The 24,606-nt window shown below is 37.2% G+C and overlaps 1 protein-coding gene across 9 annotated transcripts in view; it reads right to left on the bottom strand.

Annotated features, from left to right (window-relative positions):
* TCF4 (transcription factor 4) overlaps positions 1 to 24,606 on the bottom strand; it is a 366,059-nt gene that overhangs the window by 231,244 nt on the left and 110,209 nt on the right. For all 9 annotated transcript variants that reach the window (XM_008569245.1, XM_008569246.1, XM_008569249.1 and 6 more), the window contains 2 exons: positions 4,789 to 4,850; positions 1,866 to 1,962 (listed from right to left, as the gene is read on the bottom strand). In XM_008569245.1, the coding sequence (XP_008567467.1) occupies positions 1,866 to 1,962; positions 4,789 to 4,850 (159 nt within the window). The remainder of the gene's footprint in view (positions 1 to 1,865; positions 1,963 to 4,788; positions 4,851 to 24,606) is intronic.

Below are 24,606 nucleotides of genomic sequence, written 5' to 3' on the forward strand. Positions count from 1 at the left end.
TCGGCCTCCATATTTAAGAGTTTAATGGGAAGGAGGGCAGACGGGATAAAAGAACAAGGCTGACATGGATTTTCAGCTTAAACAACAACTAAGTGAAAAGAATCAGCTCTCTCTGCTCTAGACTGTCAGCCCACTTATATTTTAAATATTGTTTGGATTGATTCGTAAGGAACAGTTGCTCATAAGGAAACATGTTTGTATTGCTTGGTGTATGTATTCTGTAAAATTAATTTATCAAGTTGCTTTTTAGAGTAAAACTCTTTTCATATATATAACATAAACTTCTAAATATGAGTAATTATGTATTCTACTCTACTTTAGCTCATTAGAGGATAATTTTAGAATCTTCAAAGAAATTAGTATATTCTTTAGGTGCTATTTCTGAAGGCTATTATTTTCCTATTAATCTTTTACCTTATTTTATGAAGTTGGAAGAAGATGAATAGAGAAGTACAGGTATTAGAATTCAAATCATCACTATTGACATTGAAGAGTCTAAAGTTGTTCTTTAAAATCTAAATTGACAAATATATCTAGTCATCTGTATCTATATATCCTGAAAAGAACTTTATGTACTTCCCTATCAACAATCAGTAAAGAACTAGGATTCTTGTCTTAGTTTCAAAGCTGAAATATAAATAGGAAATTTACAATGTTGAAGTCAAAAAGAACAGAAAAAGAAGAACAACCTATGACCAAACACGACTTTGTGGTTCTCAAAGTTGGGATGACACTCTAAGACACAAACCTATGATGTTTACCCATTAAAAATAAGTTGTTAGTATTTCTCTGCTTTAATTACTTTTGTGTTAAATACCTGAAATTCCTGTAGATGGATTTGATGGTGATTTTTGAAAAAATGACTGCAATTCAAGGACTATCTACATGTTAAGTAACTGATACCAGCTTCCAAGGCTTAAAAGTTGGGACATTCTTTAAAAGCATTTGCAATTATGGTTTCAAAATGACATAATTATTGCTGTGTGTTTTTCGTGGAGTATAGTCCAACAAGCTTATGCCAAGAAATTTAACTTCATTTATTGACAGCTTTGTAATAGAATTTGGCCTGGTTGAGAAATTTACTAATATCTGTTAAGAACTCACGCTTACTAGAACAAAGATCGTTTTTTCAATCCAAACTAAAGTAACCAGCTATTGAGACCTTTTAAGTCACTATGGATTATCTTACCTTTTCTCAGTTTACTGCTGTTAAACAAACTTCCTTATAGGTTAATCAAGAGCAAAAAAAATATGCTAAGGGTGCTAGTATGAAGGATATGCTGGAAATTCTCTCAAAGAGTCTCCAACTACTCCTAGCTTCTTTCAGTGAAGCAAGATGGGGTCTGCCTAGACCATCAGCACTAAAGTTCATGCCTTGATAAACACACAACCAGTCTTTACAGTTCAACTTAAACATACTACTCTGATTTAACCACACTAAGTATGTTCATAACCCCGTTAATAAAACCTCACAACTAACACGGACTATATATCATTGTCAACCAAAAGACCTAATGATATTTTCATTTTAAGTATTCACCACTTTGACTTCACCAACCTTAACTTAGAAAACCACTGTTGCAACACTGAAATTGAGAAAAGTGCTTTATGCCTAAGGAAGGCAAAATTTTCCATGCAAATTCAGTATCACTGAAATGATTTAATTCCATATGGTCATAAAACTTTGTCCTTGATTCGCTATTACCAAGCACAGACCGACAATATTTTTCTGCAATTTAAGATTACTACAAATGAACTGGCTATGTATCCAAGTTCCTAAAAACAGAATCCCTGTCTGTGGTTTCCCCTTCTACAGTAAAACATAAGCATTCAGAAAGTGCCTGTTAATTTAAAATTAGTCTTACTTTGTATTCTGGAATTGACAAAAGGTGGAGAGAGATTGTCATGTGACCCAAGGTCCCTGCTGGTCATGTGGTCATAGGGAGTCCCATCTCCATAGTTCTGTAAGTAAAATCACAACGTAAGTTTTAATTTTACATTAATAAATCAGCACATAAAAAATATCCCCTCTACTGAAACCTCTTTCACCCAAAGACATTGAAGTCCACTGTTCCCTCCTAGGAATCTCACTATACGGAATCTGCATCTTTATAGGTGTAGTAAGTAAGAGAGAGCTCTAGAGTCTGCAAAATTCAAATTTTCCTCATAACAGCTATAAAATCTTGGGAAAAATAATAATGGTACCAACTGCATTAAGTTGTTGACAGGATTAAGTGAAATAATGCATGAAAAACACCAGACACATTTAAGGTACACTGCAAATATTAAAAGTTATTATTTTGATAAACCCATATGAAAGCAAGCTTGGACAATAAGGGAAAATTGTCCACACCCTATAATGAACTGATTTTGGAAGACCAAGGCAGAGTGACTGAAACAACATTTGGTTTTACGATACTGAAGTTTCGATGTTTTATTATAGTTACTAGTATTGTGGTTGTAAGAGATCTGGATTGCTATGTAAGTAATTAATGCATGAGAATGGTAAGAATATTCGGACAACTATGAATGAACATCAAAGTTTTGGTATAGATTAGAATTTCTGGAGCTGGACAAAGTATGCCACAAAACGTGCTTTTAAAGGAGACAACTTTCGGCAGAAATTTTCATTATTACAATTTCATCATTCTTTTAATGTAAATTTAAAATTAAAATAATATCAGTTTTAATGGAGGAATTTGATAACATATAGGAAAGAATTAAAATCATCTGTATTTCATGGTTCAAATTTCAGTCTACTGAGGTGCAGAAAGTGCACAAAAAGGAAAAAAAAAGTCATTCTGCTCAGCTGGCTGAACTGCCCATAAAGTCTAAGTCAAATTTACTCAGAGGTGTCAGTTGGCACGTTAGCCAAAGGGCAGAATCTGCCCACACAAAAAAGACTAATGCTGTACAAACGACGAAAAGGCACATCACCTAACTAGACAATGACTAGAAACTTAAGGACAAACAACCCCATGATCAATCGCCTTTCCTTATTTTCACTTAAATAATACTTAATCTACTTCTGCCAATATGTTGATATACGAAAGGATATCACATTTTAAATACTGATCATGAGTTTTACACTCACTCATTCTATACCAGGTATTGCATGATACTAATTAGTGTCTATTAATAAATAATCGCATCCTAGATAGTGTACTAAAAGCTTAATATACGTCATCTGATTTAATCCTCAGCATAGTACTGCAAGGTAGAAGATAATATCACCACTTTAAGACGAGAGAAGAGAGACTTAATAAGGTTGTCTGAATACAGATCAGGCACAAATAACATCTAATGCAATTCCCTGGATTAAGAAAACATAAATTATGATACACTGATTCAAAATTGTTCAATAACATATTTTCTGAGGAAAAATGGCAGAACAGTTAATGAAAACTAAATTGGAAAGTAAATCAGGATGATTCTATATGGACCTGTTCTCCAAAACACAATTAAAAGTGCTGTGTGTATTGAACTAAGAAGTCATAAGAAATTAAGTAAAACTGAATGAACTAAACAATAGAGGAAAGTTCTGTCATCTCCACTTGCTGTCAAGGGAAATGGATTTATTTCTGCAAGTGCAGACTGTAACATGAGAAGGAGGAAAGATTTCCTCAACCCAGCCATATAATGCATTAGAATGTCAAACCCGACAGCTGGCGCAAAGGCTCAACAAAGTTACTGGTAAGCTTAGAGATCCTGCTGTACCCTGAAGACTAGAAAGGATCATAATGCCAAGGACAGGTGGAAACGTATAACTATGGCTTGTGAAATGTCCTCATTTTAACAGCTTGATTATCTTGCCTGCCTCTTATGCTGAAATAGAGATCTACCCCAACCCCAAATTTATGTGAACATTTACAATAACATGTTAACCTCCCCGCAGAATGCTTTATCTACACAGCTGATTGGGGGAGGGAGAGGTGTTTGATTTTCTATCTGGACTAAGTCTACTTTTACTTTGGGGCATGTTAGAAAAGCTAACATGGATTTTAGAGAGCCTAGAAATGACTCAGACAAAGACATTATATATAAAACAATTCAAATTTAAATCAGAAGAAACATAGAGGGTCCTCTGGTTCTACTTCTTCATTTTACAAATTTAAAAAATGAGGACTAAAGAGGTAAAATGACATGCCCAAGGTCATAAACAAACACAAACACACAATGCCTAAAAACCCCACCCTACACCATTCCATGTTCTTCCCATTACACCCAAAGGAACAAACAATGCCCAACACACGGAGAAGAACCACGAAAAAGAGTAGCAAAATCTCAAGACCAAATAAATAAATAAATCCAACTGGTGACCAAAGACATACTAGTGGAATAATAACGTGTTTACAAAGTAAAATCAACTCAGATTTTTTATGTAGAGTATACTGGTCAGGATTATTCAGGAGTCTATTCATAGTAACACATTACAGGGATATTATTTTTTTTTAAGTTGTTCCATCTACAATAACACTCTGTAATACTGGATCAATAACTGGAAAAGGTAAGGACAAATATTAAATGAAGAATTTTAAGAAGTTTTCTTCTGGTTAGCAGAAGCGGAACAGGTGTCAAATTCAATAACAGCATCCAATAAGAGAATGAAAAAAAGTTCCAAAGACAAGCTGATCCTCATTAAACTTAGTATGCACATATATCTGTGCAGTTGTGTGTGTGTGTGTGTGTGCATGCGTGTACATGCATGTGTGAGAAATCACCTTCAGTTTGTCAATTTACATATGCGGGATGTCTGGTTGTAGGGAAAAAAAGATTAGATATACTTACCCTGGACGGGCTTGGATGTCCTCCATTCCCCCAGGACCCTGAGCTACTTCTGTCTTCTACGTCTAGGGACAAGAGAAAAGTTCTTTAGGCTTTCTTGCAATATCTCTTTCTTTTTACATATGCACTTTTAAATTAATGTTTCAAATTAATCTCCTGTTGCCTTTAATTAAGAATCAGGCACGGGGCTACCATGATGATAGCGGCTTCTGACCCATCTACTTAAATTAACTAATTTAAATTCACAGCAGAAATGAACTGGACCCTCAGGAACCAGAGGTATGAATATAAAAATTACTTCCATCCTTCACAGCATTTGATAGCCTTGATTTTTATAGTCATGAAACTACACTTAAGTTTCATTAAAATCTTTTGGACAAAATAAGTTTAAAAATACACTAATACAACCTTATCCAAAAGAAAAGTTAAAGTAAGATAAATAAATATCCATACTAAAACTTCCAGCATCCTTGCCGTAATGTTCTTGGATACTTTTTGTTCTCTCGCTAAGGTTTACCACACCAGATGACAGAAATGCAACAGAGAATACTAGACAAAAAAAAGTATTCAGTAGTCTCTTTCCACCAGCACGTTACAGGGACACAGGGATACTGGGATTTCTTTTAAAAGTTATTTAGGTTGAGACGAAACTGTCACTATCTTCCAATATTTTCTTAAACTAGACATACCATTTGGACTACCCTTAATCTGGGCTTTGAGGTGTGGAATTGAAAGCTTACAATTACAAATCAATGTTCTATTTTGATAAATCATGGGGAAGAGATCTACATGAACTACTGGAAAGTTGAAATTCTTCTAAACTTTGGCTCAGGAGACATAATCCCATTTACTGTTTCCTAACATTTCAGTGATAGTTTATTCTCTTAATGCTGCACTGTCATTCCTTCTGCTACTGCTATTTTATTATCAGCAGAAGTAATCATAATATAATTTATTGATTTATTTTTGGTACAGTGGATTATCTGATGTTTTAGAATACTTTAAGAGATGGAGTCACAATAGCAACTTATTACTACTAAACTTGAATTCTCTCTTTTTTATAACAAATATTATTTTGGTTCCTTTTAGTTGGTGCTTCAGAAGGTAATGCAACTGCAATCAGATATCCCCTGTGGACAGTTAAAATCAGTGCACAGTGAGCTTTAAGACATGTCATGAAAGCTCCTGGGACTGCATCAAGCCTGGGGAAAAGTGTAAAGCCTTCCCCAAATCTGCTGTTTAATAACCCAACATGCTGGCCTATCGTGTACATGCTGAACTGAAATACACAAAGAAGTTACTTACAACCCTCTAGGATTCTCACATGAATAAGTTTTGTAGCCTACATCGTTCTCCTAATTCTTAAACAAAAAACAAATACATTCAGCTTTAAAAAAAAAAGTATAAATAACAGAAATCTCTCAACCACCACAAGTTTTCAAAAGTCTAGCACATCTTGACTTCCTTTTCACCTAAAACAGCTGGCGTGGATTAATTTGAGAGATTTCTCCTCTTAAATTTGGCTAAAAAGTAATGAAGGAAAAGATTTGAATCCCTATACAAGTATCTACCATAAGGCTTTACACTGTTTATACTCATTTTATCTTTTCAATTCGAAAAAGAGGATTTAAACATGAGAAGTAGACAAAGACATAGAGGAAAGGGGACCATACTACCAGGCCAGTGGTTCCCCAGTGGGGGTAATTTTGCCCCCCAGAGGACAGTTGGCAATGCCTGGAGACATTTCTGACTGTCACAACTTGGGGAGGAGGTGCTACTAGCATCTAGTGGGTAGTGGCCAGGGATGCCACTAAATGTCCTACAAATGCACAGAACAGCTCCCCATAACCAAAAATATTCTGGCCCCCAACGTCAATTGTGCTGATACTAAGAAGCCCTGGGCTAGAGCAAAAAGAAAGAATCAAATTGGAGAAAAGACGTACTAGAATTTGACTTATAATTTGGTAGGAACTCTTAATAAGTATACAGTGTCTTAGGCACTGTAACCCAGACTTGAGCAGGAATGTTTCAAGAGACCTTCATATCCATCTTCTGTCCACAGAAGAAAGGAAAAATGACGGTCAATCAAGCAGCCTGCTAATTAGCAGGCAGATAAAATACATCAAAACTTGAGTATTCCCAACTGGGCAATTTCAAAAGCGAGCAATCCACTAATTAAAAGTGCTGGAAGTCTAGCTTTTTCAAAACAGGTTAAATACTGGCTGGGTTCCTTCACAAAGAGATTCCCAACCAATCATATCCAGCTGTCCTTTCCCATCCTTTCCCATTTCCATCCTTATTTCTTCACCTAGTGCTGCTGAACCCTGCCTTGTTTCTTCTTTTACTGTTCTCTTTTGAACAGGCTTTTCCCTCCCTTGGCCTTCTGCTAGATCTAGAGAATGAGGACAAATCACTAGCTCTCCCAAGCCTAATAAATGGAACAATCATATGAATTCTAATTCTATTTTATCTTAGAAAAAAAAATCTATATAACTGGTGCTCATTTATCCATAGCAAGAAGAGAAAAGCTATAGCACAGATGATGGTAATTCCTAATGAAGGTAAATATGTTACTTTTAAGTCATTTGTTTCCATCTTCCTCCCCCTGAGCTGCATCAGACCTGCCAGTTAGTTAGCAAATATTTCCTCAATAACTATTCCAGAGCATCTCAAAGCACCTGCCAAAGTGCATCCACCTAGGTCTGAACCATCTACTATGCACATTTCAAAATCAGCCTCTTAGGGCCCGGTCCGTCTCAGACCTACTGAGTCTGGAACTCTGGGGGTGGGGCCAAGAAAACTGTATATTTAACAAGGTTCCCAGGTAATTTTCATACACACTTAAGTTTGAGAACCACAAGACTAGTCTATCGGAAACACGAGACAAATGCATGCCTCCCCACCCCCACCCACTGTTGCCTGTCTCACTCCCTATCTTAAAATTCCTGCCTGACTTGCCAATTTCAGCAGTACTCAGTCCACACTCCCATCATACCTGCACCCCAGTGGTTCTTGCCCAGACTGACTTTCTATGTAAACCCTGCACATGGCCTACACACGGTTCCTTACTCCCTGCTGGTATACCAGGACACTGCATACTCTTACACTGCCATGGTGTTGTGCCTGCTAATCCCTCTGCCTAAACGATTGCTCACCTCTCATCAAATAGCAGCTCACATTTAGCGAGCTTACTTGTGTGTCAGACACTGTACTAAACACTTATATGTCCTAATAGTATCCTGATTTTACATATGAAAAAACTAAGGCTTAGATGGAACAAAAAACTTGCCCAAGGTGTCAGTAAATGGCAGAGCTGGGACATAAACGCAGGTGATGTGGGATGCTGAAGCCACCACCATAAACACCTCCCTGGTAGGAATTTCATCTGTCTCTACAGCCAGCTGGAATATTCCCTCCTGTCACTATGCACAGGGTGAATATATTCATTTGGAAGCTTATACCCAGTCTTGTGTCCACAAAAGATTAGAGAACCATATACAACCCAAAATACATAAAATAAATAACTGAGGGAATCAAGAGACTGGAAAATAAAAGTAGGAGAATGACAAAGCCACAGGTATGATGAGTTTATCAAAATGCATATGGTGATAGACTGGTGTTGGAAAAATAGAATAGTTTGGTCAGGGCCCTTGCCTCAGGTCCTTTTGGGTGTGGTTTAGCACATCCATTATAAGCAAATTGTGTGTCTGTGTGTGGTGCATGCGCACCAATGTATCTTTCTAGTTTTGTTGCTATTCTTGTGATCTTCAGAGAGAATGAGAGAGGCAGAGAGAGAGAGAGAGAGAGAGAGAGGCAGAAAGAGAAAGAGGGGGGTGGAGAGAGTTTAGTAAAGCAGGCGGGCGGGCGTTGGCCTTGAGCATCCACCCTGTGCAGCCATGCTTTCCAACCTAGGACCTTTTGTCCAGTTACCTAGCTCATAGACCTGCGAGAAGAGGTTTGGTGACCCAGCCTGGCATATGAAGGGTTTGTGACCCAGTCTGTGAATGGGCTTGAGGGGTCTGTGAGCTCCAGACCCAGCCCTAGCTCAACCATCGGCCCAGTCAGTACAGGATTACCAGCAGGTAAAAGAGCCCGATAACTAGCGTGGTTGACTAGCTTTACAATTGGCGTCATGAACAGGAGTAAGAGCTAGACAATTGGCACTGTGAGCAGGATTCCAGGACTTAGCATAGCCAGACAACTGGATATTTGCTAGAAGTGGGTCAAAATTTTAGAAGCTATTAAATAGGCAAAGTAAAGAGTGAAATAAGATTGACAATGATCATCTGATAAAAGCACACTAATTGTTCAGGAGAATCATAACTAATCCTGGTATTAAACCTGACAGAAAATGTCTGCAGAGCTCCCAACAGAGAAGATAGAATGTGACGTAGCTGTCCATACTATCAACAGGCACAATTGTGAAGTTTATGTGGCTGGTTCAAGAGGACAGTTAATTAAATATACAGGGATTATTACACAAATTACCATGTGGGTATACATACAGCCACAAGCTTCATTTTTATATCATACCAAACTGTGATAAATGTTTCTTATAGGAAAGAAGCATGCTTCACGAATGGAAGTACTTCTCAGTACCTTGTGTGGTACAACACAGCAGGTAGGCTCAATAGTTCCTTACTGAAATGAATTAAAGCAACACAAAGTGAAAGGTAAGATAATATTTTGGTATCTAGATGGTGAGACAAATATATATGTGTGTGTGTGTGTGTGTGTGTGTGTATACACACACACACACACACACACACATACAGGAAAAGATGTGTGAAATCCATTAAGGCAACATGCGGGCGGGCGTTGGCCTTGAGCATCCACCCTGTGCAGCCATGCTTTCCAACCTAGGACCTTTTGTCCAGTTACCTAGCTCATAGACCTGCGAGAAGAGGTTTGGTGACCCAGCCTGGCATATGTAGGAACAAATGAAAAACTTTCTGGGATGAAGACACCTGAATGCAGTTGTCCCTCCTTATCTATGGGTTCTACATCTGCAAATGCAACCAACCACCGATTAAAAATACCTTTTAAAAAACCAAAACAATGTGGTGCTGATAATACCAAATCCAGTATTTGATCCCTGTACCAGCCAGACATCAAAAAATAAAAAATAAAATAAACTATTAAAAAATAAATAAATAAATAATAATACAACAATAAAAAATAATACAAATAAAAACAATACAGGTAACAATTATTTACATAGCATTTACACTGTGTTAGATATCATAAGTAATCTAGAGATGATTTACAGTCTATGAAAGGATTGTGTAGGTTCTATGGAAATAGTAAGCTATTTCATGAGAGACTTGAGCATCCGTGGATTTTGGTATCTGCGAGGGATACTGGAACCAATCCCCCATGGATATCGAGGGACGACGACTGTATTTAGTTCTTGCCTCTCCCTCATTCTTTCTGTTGCCACTATCTATCCAAGATGAGCATGAGTGACAGAAGACAATCATCTGAGCAGAAGGAGGGAAAGGAAAAAAGCAACAGACAATAGAAATTATTGTTCCAAAAGACTACAATGGGCTTAACTGCTAAAGATTTTTCTAATTTCTTATTTTGCCATAAACTAGGAGAGACTTAGTAACTTCCATGGGATTGACGGTTGCTCCAGAAGGCAACCTCACAATCCACAAATTTTCATTTTATTTGATTTATTCTGCATAAGCCCATTCTAAAATATCTGACATTTCAGTGCCAGAACACAAAAGTTAGTTTGGGCAGAACTAGGACCACTGACTCCATTTAGAGGAAAGATGTACTGATACAATTCTTAATTTCTATGATTTCCTATCCATATTCGCTAAATTTATGATTTGATTACTCAAATCTCCACTTTACTTATGTGGACAGAGAGATCGAAACTATCAGACAGACTGGACACACGTTAGAAAACACATGAGTGGGAGTTGGGATGGAGCCTGGATTTCAGCAGGGATTCTGTGTTAAACAGCTCTGTGGTCTGAGCAAGTCAATGGCCTCTCTGAAGTCATTCTTGTGAATTGTAAAACGAGCGAGTTTGATTTCCTTTCTTGAAAATAGTGCAGGCTAACATATGTGAACAATTCTTTAACAAAAAATAAACAAAAAAATAGAGGTGATAGATAACATTTTTTTTAAAAAACTTCTTTAAAATACTAATGAGCTGACAGGATAGTAAGGCGTCATTAAGCCAAAATCAAAGTGAAAGCTGGAATCCAGGGAGGAGGAAAAGACATTTTTGCCCTGAGGACATCTGCCAACCTAGAAAATATAATGGCCTCTTGGGTCAAGGAGACCAGAAGCAAAAACCCAAGACCCAAGCAAAGTCAGTATCTAACAAGAAATAAGGGGAGAATAGTATTTGCAACCTTAAGGAGTTATTGTTAAAGTAAATGAGTTAATTAACACTTGTTAATTTAGGGAAAGTATCTGGCCCATAGTAAATACTCATAACTAATACCTACCATGAGTATCTGATTTACTAATACCCTCCAATATCAAACCCCCGAAATATGTAAAATTGTGATGTATTCAAGAAAATCTGAGTCTCACTTTTTATGACTCCTAGTTCTACTAAACAAGTCAAACATTTCTAAACAGTCTTCTGGATCTCTGAAACACCCAAAACACTTAGGTTAAACAAATCCCCCTTCCCCATGAACCTCTATAGCGCAATCACAATAAGAATTCAGTAGGCATTAGATTTGCGTAGTGGCCTAGTTTACCTTAGCATATCCTCTTTATATCTCACCATTATAGCACATTTCTACGTGCTATATTTTGATATGCTGTCAAAAGTTGTCTTTGCTGACCGGAGACGTAAGCTAAGAACATGAGCTATATATTATGTAGGTTTACCTTGATTTGAAATAAGCAAGTGTGAGAGTTACATAATTGTGCTGGTTTGAGGTAGAGTTGTACATCAGTCCTTTCTAGAAAGGAGCCTAGAAAATGTCAAACACCCAGGAACCTAGAGTTTCACGAAGTCAGAGAAACAACCAAAGTAATCTGCATTGCTCTAACAGTCTATAAATCCCTGCTCTTGCGGAAACATTGATTTCCTAACGAAAACTTCCACACACTCAGAATGTGTCCAGAGATTAAGGCATTAAGTTCTTCCAGGAAAGATAATCATTCTGAAACATGATGAAGTCTACACTGTCTCAAATCTTCCTCCCTGCAGCAAAAGACACTATGAAATATCCTCCAAACCGTGGTGGAGACTCACAGACCGCATACATCTGTGGTTCCTACTAATTTCCTAGTCCAGGAAGAACCCTTGGCTGAGCCCTCCACACAAACTGAGATGGCATATGCTCTCCGTCAGTGCCAGATGAGTGTAGAGTTCAAAATATTTCATCAGCAAAGAGCGTGTGAAGGATGTGCACATTTTCATTAGCACCCATTATATAATAAGAGCTCTAAGTGGAGTAATTGGAAGTCAAATTTGAGTACTAGTACTAGATAAAGCGTTGAGAAGATTCAAATATTGATAGACAATGTCCATACAACCATGGTTGTTTCTTCTGATTTTTATGAGAAACAAAATATGACACTTCACAATGAGTAATCTGAGCACCGATGAGAAACTTCCAGCACTTCCCACATCTGACTGAGCAAAGGAGGAGGGTTGTGGCAATATCTCCCACACACATTCTAAGGCCCATCAAATATAAAGAATACAGACCTGGGCTTTCCATTTTCAGATCATTGCTGCTGACTCTGACTTTCTGAGAGCTAATGGATTTACTTAAATCTGAAACTGAAAGGTCAAGTTTTTTTTATATATACGTATGTATATATGCACACATACAGATGGGAAGGTAAAATGTGGATTTACTAGGGAGGAGGCATTATAGGAAAAACCTGTTTAGAGGGGAATTATTGCAATATTTTAGCCTTCATTAACCTCCACCTTAAACTTCCATTAATATTTACTTTACAATTGTTTAAAATATTATTTTCTTTACGTTCAAAATAAACTATTTTTCAAAAATGAACACTGAATACTCATAAAATACACAATTAATTCATTGTGCAGTGTTATAAAAAGGGAAAGCATTTTATGTAATATGACATCCAGATAATATGAAAGTAACAAAATGAAGTGCATAGCTATTATGTTATAAATAGGTCAGGGGCTCCATACTCTGAAATTCAGAAACGTTTTTGAACACTCAGTGTACCAGTCAGTTAAATTACGAAATTGAAATGAAAGTTACCTTGAAGCCTTTAAATCAATCCTTATGATTTGGAGGTGCCAATGATAATGTACCTTGAATGATATTCTAGGGAGAATAATTAATGTGAAATTATGGAGAGATGCTATTTAGCAACTTTTCAAATGTTTGGGACTAGCTATTCAGGGTCTTCCTCTTGAAAGGAAATTATCCTTTCAATATACTATCTTTCTAAGCAGGAGCCCAGAAACAAGACACACCATAAATAACTGAGGCAAGAGTATATAATAATGCAAACTGTATATGCCTACTTAGACTTTTTGAAATGGGACTAGTCTAATACATGCACTTCATAAAAATCAGTCTACCTAACATAATGTTCCTTGGAGAGTAACCTTATTTCAAATCAGGTGAGAATAACAACTGGAAATAAACTCCCATATCTGAAAACTTTGGGGGGAAAAAACCTCAAAAAACCTAATTACCATCAAACTCCAACATTACATAAATAAGCTTCAACATACCTAAATTAAGCGTGAAAATACTGTGGAAAGGTTTTTGACTAGGCACTTGGTACCTTTTAAAGATATGTTTACAAATATACATTGCAAAGTGCAAAATAGAAAATGTTAAACAACAGTAGAATAAACTAATATACTTCATTTCCTAATAAAACAGAATACATAATTCTAATAACTTTTACATACAGTTTACTCATATGTTTTTCAAATCATACATGTAATTTATGCTGCAAAATCTATAATATTATAATGACCTAAGATATATAAAAATTGATATTAAAATGCCTATTTGGNATGGATTTACTTAAATCTGAAACTGAAAGGTCAAGTTTTTTTTATATATACGTATGTATATATGCACACATACAGATGGGAAGGTAAAATGTGGATTTACTAGGGAGGAGGCATTATAGGAAAAACCTGTTTAGAGGGGAATTATTGCAATATTTTAGCCTTCATTAACCTCCACCTTAAACTTCCATTAATATTTACTTTACAATTGTTTAAAATATTATTTTCTTTACGTTCAAAATAAACTATTTTTCAAAAATGAACACTGAATACTCATAAAATACACAATTAATTCATTGTGCAGTGTTATAAAAAGGGAAAGCATTTTATGTAATATGACATCCAGATAATATGAAAGTAACAAAATGAAGTGCATAGCTATTATGTTATAAATAGGTCAGGGGCTCCATACTCTGAAATTCAGAAACGTTTTTGAACACTCAGTGTACCAGTCAGTTAAATTACGAAATTGAAATGAAAGTTACCTTGAAGCCTTTAAATCAATCCTTATGATTTGGAGGTGCCAATGATAATGTACCTTGAATGATATTCTAGGGAGAATAATTAATGTGAAATTATGGAGAGATGCTATTTAGCAACTTTTCAAATGTTTGGGACTAGCTATTCAGGGTCTTCCTCTTGAAAGGAAATTATCCTTTCAATATACTATCTTTCTAAGCAGGAGCCCAGAAACAAGACACACCATAAATAACTGAGGCAAGAGTATATAATAATGCAAACTGTATATGCCTACTTAGACTTTTTGAAATGGGACTAGTCTAATACATGCACTTCATAAAAATCAGTCTACCTAACATAATGTTCCTTGGAGAGTAACCTTATTTCAAATCAGGTGAGAATAACAACTGGAAATAAACTCCCATATCTGAAAACTTTGGGGGGAAAAAACCTCAAAAAACCTAATTACCATCAAACTCCAACATTACATAAATAAGCTTCAACATACCTAAATTAAGCGTGAAAATACTGTGGAAAGGTTTTTGACTAGGCACTTGGTACCTTTTAAAGATATGTTTACAAATATACATTGCAAAGTGCAAAATAGAAAATGTTAAACAACAGTAGAATAAACTAATATACTTCATTTCCTAATAAAACAGAATACATAATTCTAATAACTTTTACATACAGTTTACTCATATGTTTTTCAAATCATACATGTAATTTATGCTGCAAAATCTATAATATTATAATGACCTAAGATATATAAAAATTGATATTAAAATGCCTATTTGGTAAAAAATTTATTAAATTTATTTCAATGGGGGGGAAAAGCCAAGATGAAACATATGACACAGTTTTATCTTTTCTTCTTTCCTTTCTCTATACCTCTTTCTCCCTGGGGTGCCATTTGTGAGGTTCTGAGAAGGGGAGAAAGGCAGGCTAGCTTAATTGAAATATTTGTAGGCTGTAATCGCTCTGCAAAACCACGATGGTCCACTTCTCCCAAGTGGCATTCTTTCCTCTTGCTTTTTTTCTTTTTCTTCTGTTTCCTTCTGTACTGTAACAAAATCCACTTCTTCCGTTTCTTCTATTCTCATCTCCTCTCATGTCCTATTCCAGATGCTTAATATTGGAAAAGCCAATAGTTTTACATATTCAAAAACCATCCCTAAAATCCAATTTTCCACCACAGTCCTTTTTGCTTAAAATAATAACTACCATACACTGATTTTTATTTTATCCTTTCAACATCACAATCCTTCCACCTGTATTTAGCACTGCAGCCAGTGACCTGCCAATGACAACCAATCAATCTTACATGTTATCTTCAGGGGTCATGTCTTAGTTTTGGGCCAATTTTCTCTGTATTTAGACTCAAATGTGCAAACCACACTATATTACTCTGCAAAACATCAATGAGAAGGCTTAATTAAGTAACAGTGACAGATAAATCCATTTCTTTCGGAGTAATCAAATCAAAGCAGGTTGACATAACACAGGAACTTAATACAGTTATTCCCTTGTAATTGGAAAAAGGCCCTTTACTTCTCATTAAAGCAATCTTCTGGGTATTGGCATAATAAGAAGGCTCAGAGCTTTAATACTGCCCTATAAAAGTCTCAAGATACAGACCCCTTAAGCAAACAAGCCAGATTATCTAATTCCTTGATCACAGCAGAACATGTAGTACCTACTGTTTTAAAATACTAATTCTTTATCTGTTACAATTAAAAAAAGGTAAATCAGTATCAAACACATATAATGAAAATCTGTTAAAAAATGCATAAACTGTTTACAGTCTTATAAATCTACCTCCACGTGTTCTTGAAAGGAAGCAGTCCATTAAAAATGAATTTGAAATACTTTATAAATGTGAAATCGTAATAGCTTGGATCAGGAGGAAATCTCTTTATTTTACTCCACGGGCTCAATGGGATGTATTTTGACTAAATATGCAGTCTGATACTTAACCACACAGTACAACACTGTTAATCAGAATTGTATCGGAATGGAAGTTTAAGTAAAACATTTAAGTTTTGTGGTACAGTACATAAAAACACAGCTGGCTGGTTAGGTCACCTGGGAGAGTGTGGTACTGATAACACCAAGGACAAGGGTTCAGATCCCTGTATAGGCCAGCAACCAAACAAAAAGAAACAAACAAACAAACAGACAACACACAGTTAAGTCATCTGGTCAACTGCAGGCTGTTCTGACTAGGCGAAAACCTGCAAAGAGTACTCTTCCATACTCATATCCCTAAACTAAAACAAAGTCAATTTTCACCCTTTTATTCCAATTTTGAGGGAGTTTCTGTTACTTATCTACTGGCATTTGACCAATCTCAAAATGATTCCAGCAAATCTTTTTGAAAGGATAATTTATAATCTAGGAACTAGGTACTACATAGTAACTCCCAAATGTTGGCTGAGCACCAAAATACCCCAAGGAACCTAATAAATAAAACACAGATACCCTAGTCCCACCTGGGAACTAATCAAAAAAAGATCAAGAGTTGAAGTCAAGGAAACTATACATTTTTAAACTCTTCCTATGTTTCTCTACTTCTTTATTTTAAACAAGGTTTTCATTACAATGCAGTTAAAACTACCTTAATATGTTCAGATCCCCCTATCAGCCAGCTGCCAAAAACCAAAAAACTACATAATATGTTGTCTCTGAACCATCTGCAAGTAGGTTGCATCAATTATATCCCATTAGCCCTTAGTACTTCTGTGTGCATTTCCTAAGAACAAAAACAGTACACTTACCAAAATCAGAAAATTTTGCTATTGATACTTTTAACTAATTCATAATCCATTTTCCCCCTTTGGTAAAAGACTGAGTCTAGGATCATATACTGCGTTTAATTGTCACACTTCTTCATCCACTTTACTCAGAAATAGTTCCTCAGTCTTTCTTTTCTTTTTGTGATATTGAAATTTTTGAAGAATAAAGCCAGTTATTTTATAGAATGTTTCTCAGTTTGGGTTGACCTGATGTTTCCTTGTGAGGATATTCAGGTGGACAGAATTCTACACCAGTGGCCTTGTGTCTTTCCCAGCATATCACCTCCAGAGCCACATGAAGGTACATTGGTCTGCCCCTCATTTGTTATGCTAATTGTGATCACCTGGTCAAGGTGGTGGTGTGCAGATTCTCCACTGTATAATTACAATGTTTCTCTGTTCAACTAATCAGCAATCTATGGGGACATTCTTCAAGACCACTGAAACTAATTTCTAATTATGTACTTGTTGAAAAAAATTAAAATACGAAAGTGTATAAATTAAAAAGTGAAACTTCTCCCAACCTCCATTCTCCCTGTCCTCATTTCAGAGAAAACTCATAACAGTTTCCTAGCTAGTCTTACAGACGCTCTGGTCTGTGATCAACTGGTTTTTTACAATCGCAGAAATGTAGGACAATAAATGCAAAAAATTTGACTGAAATGTCTGTTCTGTAAGAAGTATTGTTCAGGTAGTGGGCATGCTGACAGTACTGGTCTGCTTGCCACATCTTGGGCACAGGTGCTGATGGTCAGCTCTGTGCTCCATAACATGTATAATTAATAAAAATAAAAAATAAAATAATTTTAAAAAAGAAATATTCCTCATTCATTTATTCATAATCTAGTGACATTTCAATGAATATAGTTATTAGTGGTAGCCACGTGACCTAGGTAGGGGTGGGGAGAACAGGGACAAGAAAATATTAAGACATATTATACTATTTGCTTTGAAGGAATTCAGCCCAGATGAAGACAATATTAAGCATGGATATTTGTGAACTAATGCAACGCATAACACAGATAAATAATCCATACTGGAGTCACGCTACCCTCACAGGCTGCTTGCTGCCTCATCCCACCACATTCTATAAACCTGTATATAAAAAGGAGATCTGTCATAGGAGCAGCACCTCCCAATTGAATTCAAATGGACAGACAAGAATGCTTATGACAGAGAGAAAAATCTAGTGTGGTTTTCAGAGGCTGGCAAAAAAAAAAGTGGGACACATCTGAAATTTTTAGAGGGGAGGTAAATGGTAAATTTAAAACGAATACCTTCCCACATTTCAAGATCAGGTATACAAATGAACTAGCCACAGTGGCAAAGTGAGGAGTGAGGCTTGGCTCTGGAAAAGACTGTGAGAGGAAATCTGTCATCTGATGAAACATATGCATATTACACAGTAGTGAGCGAGTTAACTTGCTATAATCAGGACAAGGCAGAAATGGTCCCTTTAACCTCTGGATAAAGCCCATGTAATTTTACAAACTGAACAGTGCTGATGGATTTCAACTCTGATGTATAAAGGCTTAGAAAATTGTCCTCAAAATTCCATTTCAGCCAAATGCCTGGCAGATATTGGCAAAGGTTTTTCTTACTTGGACTTATAAACATGTGTGTATGTATATGTGCAAATTAGTATACACACACACAATACACACACTTAAGTTCCCTAATAATTTAGTGATATTAATGATTGTGTTTTAAACAGTTCCCATATGTTGCAACTTGTTCAACTGAGATCTCCTTGTTTTTGATCAGATCTCTTAGAAGGGCCTATCTGGTGACTTCAGGATTTTATATTTTACTCACAATAATGTAACCACAGTTTCAGATTATGCTTTTTACTTCTCAAAATTTCTTATACTTATCTCATTTAAAACAATATATCTGGAATCATTTAAAGTATGAAATTGGGATCAAGAAAAGTTACATACTTAAATATGAGCAGGCTAAAATCATTTTTCAAAAGAGTAAAAAAAAATCAGAAGGAAAAGAAGAAATAGGTAGACACCCTATATAAAAGAGGCCATTATCCATAAGACTTATTTTATGCTTTCATGCTGTCATTATTATCTTTAATTCTAACAGGGGATAGAATACATTCTAAAGTTCATTTGAATACTTGCTAAAAGAAGAAAGTGGTATACTATCATAACCGAGCTTACATATCCAGCAATATGCACTTTTAAATCATGTCAGCAATGAAAACAAAATTGCTAATCTCCCCTCTGTTCCGTGTGGGGTGGTATCCCACACACCACCACTTCACCAACATGGCACAAGTCTGGCATCGGTTTGAGAAAAGTCCAGCACTGAGATAGCAGGTCTCTGAGGACAAAAATGGACCATGGCTTCCCCCAAACCACGCAGCTGTGCTTACTTTCACTTTCAAGAGCTTTAAAACCCATTCATAACTCAAGCAGTGAAAACACCACTGCGTGTATATGCTAGTCCAGCTATGGGAGGTAGGAACTGAAACACATCAGAAAGTATCAACTGATATTTTCTTAGGTTTAATCACATCAAATTCATAAGAAGCAGCATTTTTTGTTCTGGTAGCTCTGCAATCAGATGCATCCTGCCTTTTGCCCATCTGATAACCAGTGGAATACTGGTCAGAAGGGGATGAGCCGTTCTGATGTACTGGTCTTCCAATTCAGTAAGCAGAATGGTAAAAAGCTGTAACTCTTCCTCAGGAATGGAAGAAATGTCATTAGTTTGAAAGCAGATAGAAGCAAAGACCTGAAGAATGACAATAACCAGGCATCTTAAGAGAAAACAAGGAGCAAGGAAGGGGTCCAGGGGGAGCCAGAGCTGTCAGGAGAGAATAATGATTTGTCTGATGAGATTAGCAGAAAGTTTGATTAGAAAAGATGCCTTCTTAACATAGCAAAGATTGTAATGGTTACTTTAAGATTCTGTTGTAGGAAAAAACAGTGCCTGCCAAATGTGGTTTGTAACAGCACAGGCCAGCCATGAGTGATATAGTGGGAAAATAGCCACTAAGCCAGATTTTATTTGATTTGTACTGATGATTTTTATTAGAATACATGGATCATTGCTTCAACCTTTCCATGTAAAACCAAATCAAATTCAAAAACTCACACACCAGTCACCTAACCTTATGTCATTCCTTCTGCTTTACTAAAGTTGAGCCACATTTCAGCTGATCTGTCCTCGATAAATCGTTCAGCTACTCAAAACTGTTGGGCCAAATTCTAGGAGGCAAGTGGTACACAAAAGAAACCTCAAAATCTGCAGTTACAAATAAGAAAGCCAAAGAAAAGAAATACTGCAAGCTTCATAAGTAACAGAATGAAATCAAAACCATATATATAGCCAATGCAAAACAAGATAACATGAATTATCCTCACTGTATCAAATATATGGTAATACGTTTTTAAAAGGCCCCTCCCTACCCCAGTTTTTGTTGTTGTTGTTGTTGTTATTAAGTGCCTTTAACTCAAGGCAATCATAAGTAACAGAATGAAATCAAAACCATATATATAGCCAATGCAAAACAAGATAACATGAGTTATCCTCACTGTATCAAATATATGGTAATACGTTTTTAAAAGGCCCCTCCCTACCCCAGTTTTTGTTGTTGTTGTTGTTATTAAGTGCCTTTAACTCAAGGCACTGTCCAGGACCGCAAAGCAGTTGCTCTGAAACCAGAGAAGGTCCACAATATGTGTCATAAGAAGATCTAAACTGTAATAATCACTTTTACAAAACAAAAATGTTACAACTTTTAAGGTGAAAACTCTAAGTGTTAAATATTACATTTGTGGAAAACTTCTGTATCATTTATAAGAATTGCTTCATTAAAGGGTATGAAGTTTAATTACGTGAAATATGGCAATCGGTTTCTAAGGAAAAAGTGCCTATATCCCACTTCCCACCATCCCTTTATCTTTTCCTTTCTGCATTAGCATTTTTCCTTTCTTCCTCAGAAACACTGCAGGTTTCAATTTAAACCTACAAGCAATAATTATTATTTGGATATCCATTTCCAGCTCACAAATTGGTTCCATCTTTGTGATTTCCGTTAGCATCCCAAACAACTCCTGAAATGCACATTATTACCTTCTGTTCAGAGAAGGGAAACAACTTTCTCAGTTGCAGGCCAACAGCAGGCCTCAAGCCCAGCGTCTTCTAGAGGCTGAGCATGCGGCACATGCTAACATCTCATCAAAAACTCAATACCTCGGGCCGGCCCGGTGGCGCACTACTATAGTGCACCGCTTGGGAAGCACGGTGGCACTCCCACCGAGGGTTCGGATCCCGCATGCGGACCGGCCGCTCACTGGCTGAGCGAGGGGCGGGAGCAACACCGAGGGTTGCGATCCCGTGGCCGGTCCCGCCCCGGTACGGGCGCGACACTGAGGGTTGCGATCCGTTGCCGGTCACGAAAAAAGACAAAAGGGGGAAAGAAAAAAAAACTCAATACCTCTGTAAACTAGTGGTCAGCAAACTTTCAGGCCTGTGGTTTAACCCTCTGTGGCTGAGACTAGGTTATGCTTTCAACCAGTCCCCATGAGGGCCCCCTGACCACCTAGAAGTCTAAATCCCCCATCCTCCTTTGCAGTCAGGTGGGGCCATGTGACTAAAATGTGGCCAACAGCATGCGAGTGGAAGTCACGCTTGCCTTTTCCAGGCCCTAAAACTTCTCTCTCTCCTCTTTGATCAGCCTGATCAACTTTGTGAATTTCCAAGGCCCAGGGAAGAGCAGCACTAAAGCATGGAAGAACCCAGACCCAGAAGGACGACGGGGTGCAGAGCCTACCTCCCTTGGTGTGTGACACCAGAGGGAAAGAAACCTTTGCAGTGTTAAGCTACTGAAGGTTGGGGATGGTCTGTTCCAGCAATTAGCATACCCTGACTAATGCATCCTCCAAAACAGACTTTCGTGAATTCTGGAGCTATGATTCTGTCTTCCAAGTAAAGCAAACATACACAGTTAGAGCTGGCACCAGTCGGAACTGTGAAGCGGGGGAAATTGGTCTTTGAACTATCCTTCTTTCCCCTTCAGACTTGTTTTCCCCTCTTAGCATTTCCTCCCTCTGAGCACCAAATGTTCTCAGGCTGCTCAGTCTCGTCTGTCTCAAGAAAATAAACCCAGTACATCCATTATCCATTCTTTCCATCATTACCTTCTGAACACCACCCCTGGTGGTGTGGTGAGCTGCTTGCTACTTGTGCATTTATGGTGAAATTCTTTAATATCTCAGATTGTATGTATCCTCACCTGTAAAATGGAAATAATCATACCCACCCTCCAGTACTACTGTGATGATTACAAGTAATTTAAGAAAAATGTCACCATGGGACCTAGAACACAGTAGGAACTCAAAAAAAAAAAAAAAAACAGAAAGGATAACTCCTATTTTTACTATAATTACTGTTATTACCATAGCATAATATTTGACACCAAAGGGGATAAAAAATTAATATAAAATAGGGTCCTTTCTCCATGAAATACGTAATCTAGATTGGAAGAAAAATCAGACAAAGATAAAAGGCAGTATTTGATTACTAAAAAAAATTAATATTGCAGAATTTTAGAGAAACGAGAATTATATGGGCTAGAACGGATACTTGCAAGGTATTGGCGATTTACGATGTAGTGATGTTAAATTTCAAAGGGGCTAACAGAAAGGCTCATGCACCTAATGGAATAAACTGCTACACCTCAGTATCTCACATTACACTGGAGAGGGGGCACCTGTAAGCACTCTACTGATGTAGTAGTCGATTCTGTGCCAACCATTACACAGACGTCACTAAAATCAAACAACCCTTAGCATAATAGTGGTAGGGAGGAGACCTTGACTTTGTTTTTAAAAAAACAGTGAAAACGAACTATCTAAGCTTTTCTGGGCTATATCTAATGTTGAGAGGAGAAGGAAAGCAGAAGCACCCCGGTGAGCTGAATCAGCATTATATGCTCTTTCCAACTTCTATGTTCAATGCCACACCACACTGCTGACTCAAAACCAGCACTGGTGGGAACATTTACACCATGGATATTGGCGAACATCACAAATCTTGGCTTTTTTTTTTGGAAGCAGAGATTATTAAACAATTACCACCACACCCACGAAAACAATCATTCATTGCAAGGTATTTTTACTCAAATCACTGGTGGGAACATTTACACCATGGATATTGGCGAACATCACAAATCTTGGCTTTTTTTTTTTGGAAGCAGAGATTATTAAACAATTACCACCACACCCACGAAAACAATCATTCATTGCAAGGTATTTTTACTCAAATTGCTTCATTTAATTCTTATAGCCAGCAGTCAGGTAGGTTGTATTATCCGCATTCTACAGACAAAAAACCAGGCCTCGCAAGGTTATGTGACTGGCAAAGAAGCCTGTTGCCTGTGCTCTCTGCACTAAAACCCAGACTGTTTACAAAAGTGAAGGACATCTGGACCTCTTTTTCTCAGCATACCAAGTAGATATTCCCAAGAATCCTGAAAGCTAACCCCTAAAAACATCTAAATTCACCCTCTGAACACCTTTATTTTTTCACTGTTCTTCATTTGGCTCCTCTGCTCATCTGACCCTCCTTAGTCAATACACACTTCGTTTCTTACCACCCTTACCTCTATACATCCAAATTCAAAATTTTGTACATCATGTCCCTGCAAGAATTACCCATTACAACACCTCAAGAAATAGACTTGTGCCTAATGGTTGGGATAAGTTATGAATGGTCTTTAAATCAGTGATTCCTCATACACCGGTCCTCACCAAGGCCGTCTACTCTATCTTGGGCTGAGCTACAGACAGCCCAGTGGATTCAGATGAGGTTTCTGACATTAGCTCAATAATGACACTAGTTCAACAACTGGTGTGAGGCTTGGATATGTGCCTGCTGGGTGGGAAAAGCCAGGAAACTTCAAGAGGTTTCAGGTGAAGTTTAAGATCGCTGAAGACATCTCCACCCAGGGTGACTCTAAACGGCAGTCGGTGCTTGCCAGGTTTGTAATGCAACATCACTTTTTCTGCCTGATCAAAGCTTGGCCATCACACAAGACCCAGAGCCTTCCAAGGACAGAAAAGCAAATGTGCAAAGGTACTGAAGCTAGAGGGCATTCCCCGTGCAGGAAACGGCAAGGTGCAGGATGAGCAGGAGAATAAAGTATGTAAGCACAGTGGCGGAAGACGAAGAAATGCTGGATTTGGGTGGGGCCAGGGGAAGACACAGCCCTGTACATAGCACTGAGGAGTTTACTGTTTATTCTGAAGGCTTAGGGCAGGCATCAGTATATAAATGACATGTTCATCTCTGCATTTTGGAACTGGTAGCAGTAGGAGTAATCTGTTATTAAGGTGGGAACTTGGAGACAAAGACTAATAAGGAGGCAAGAGGTTATTGTTAGAATAAAGATAACAGACAATGCAGGATTACACTGGGGAAACAGAACAGACAGGACTTAACAACTAACTTGATGTGGGAAAATATGGGAAACAGAGCAGTCAGGGATGATTCACAGGTTTTTGTCTGATAAATATTGATGAAGGTTTAGGGATGGGATGATTTTTTTTT

The sequence above is a fragment of the Galeopterus variegatus genome, unplaced genomic scaffold, assembly GCF_000696425.1.
Source record: "Galeopterus variegatus unplaced genomic scaffold, G_variegatus-3.0.2 Scaffold485, whole genome shotgun sequence".
Lineage (NCBI taxonomy): Eukaryota > Metazoa > Chordata > Mammalia > Dermoptera > Cynocephalidae > Galeopterus > Galeopterus variegatus.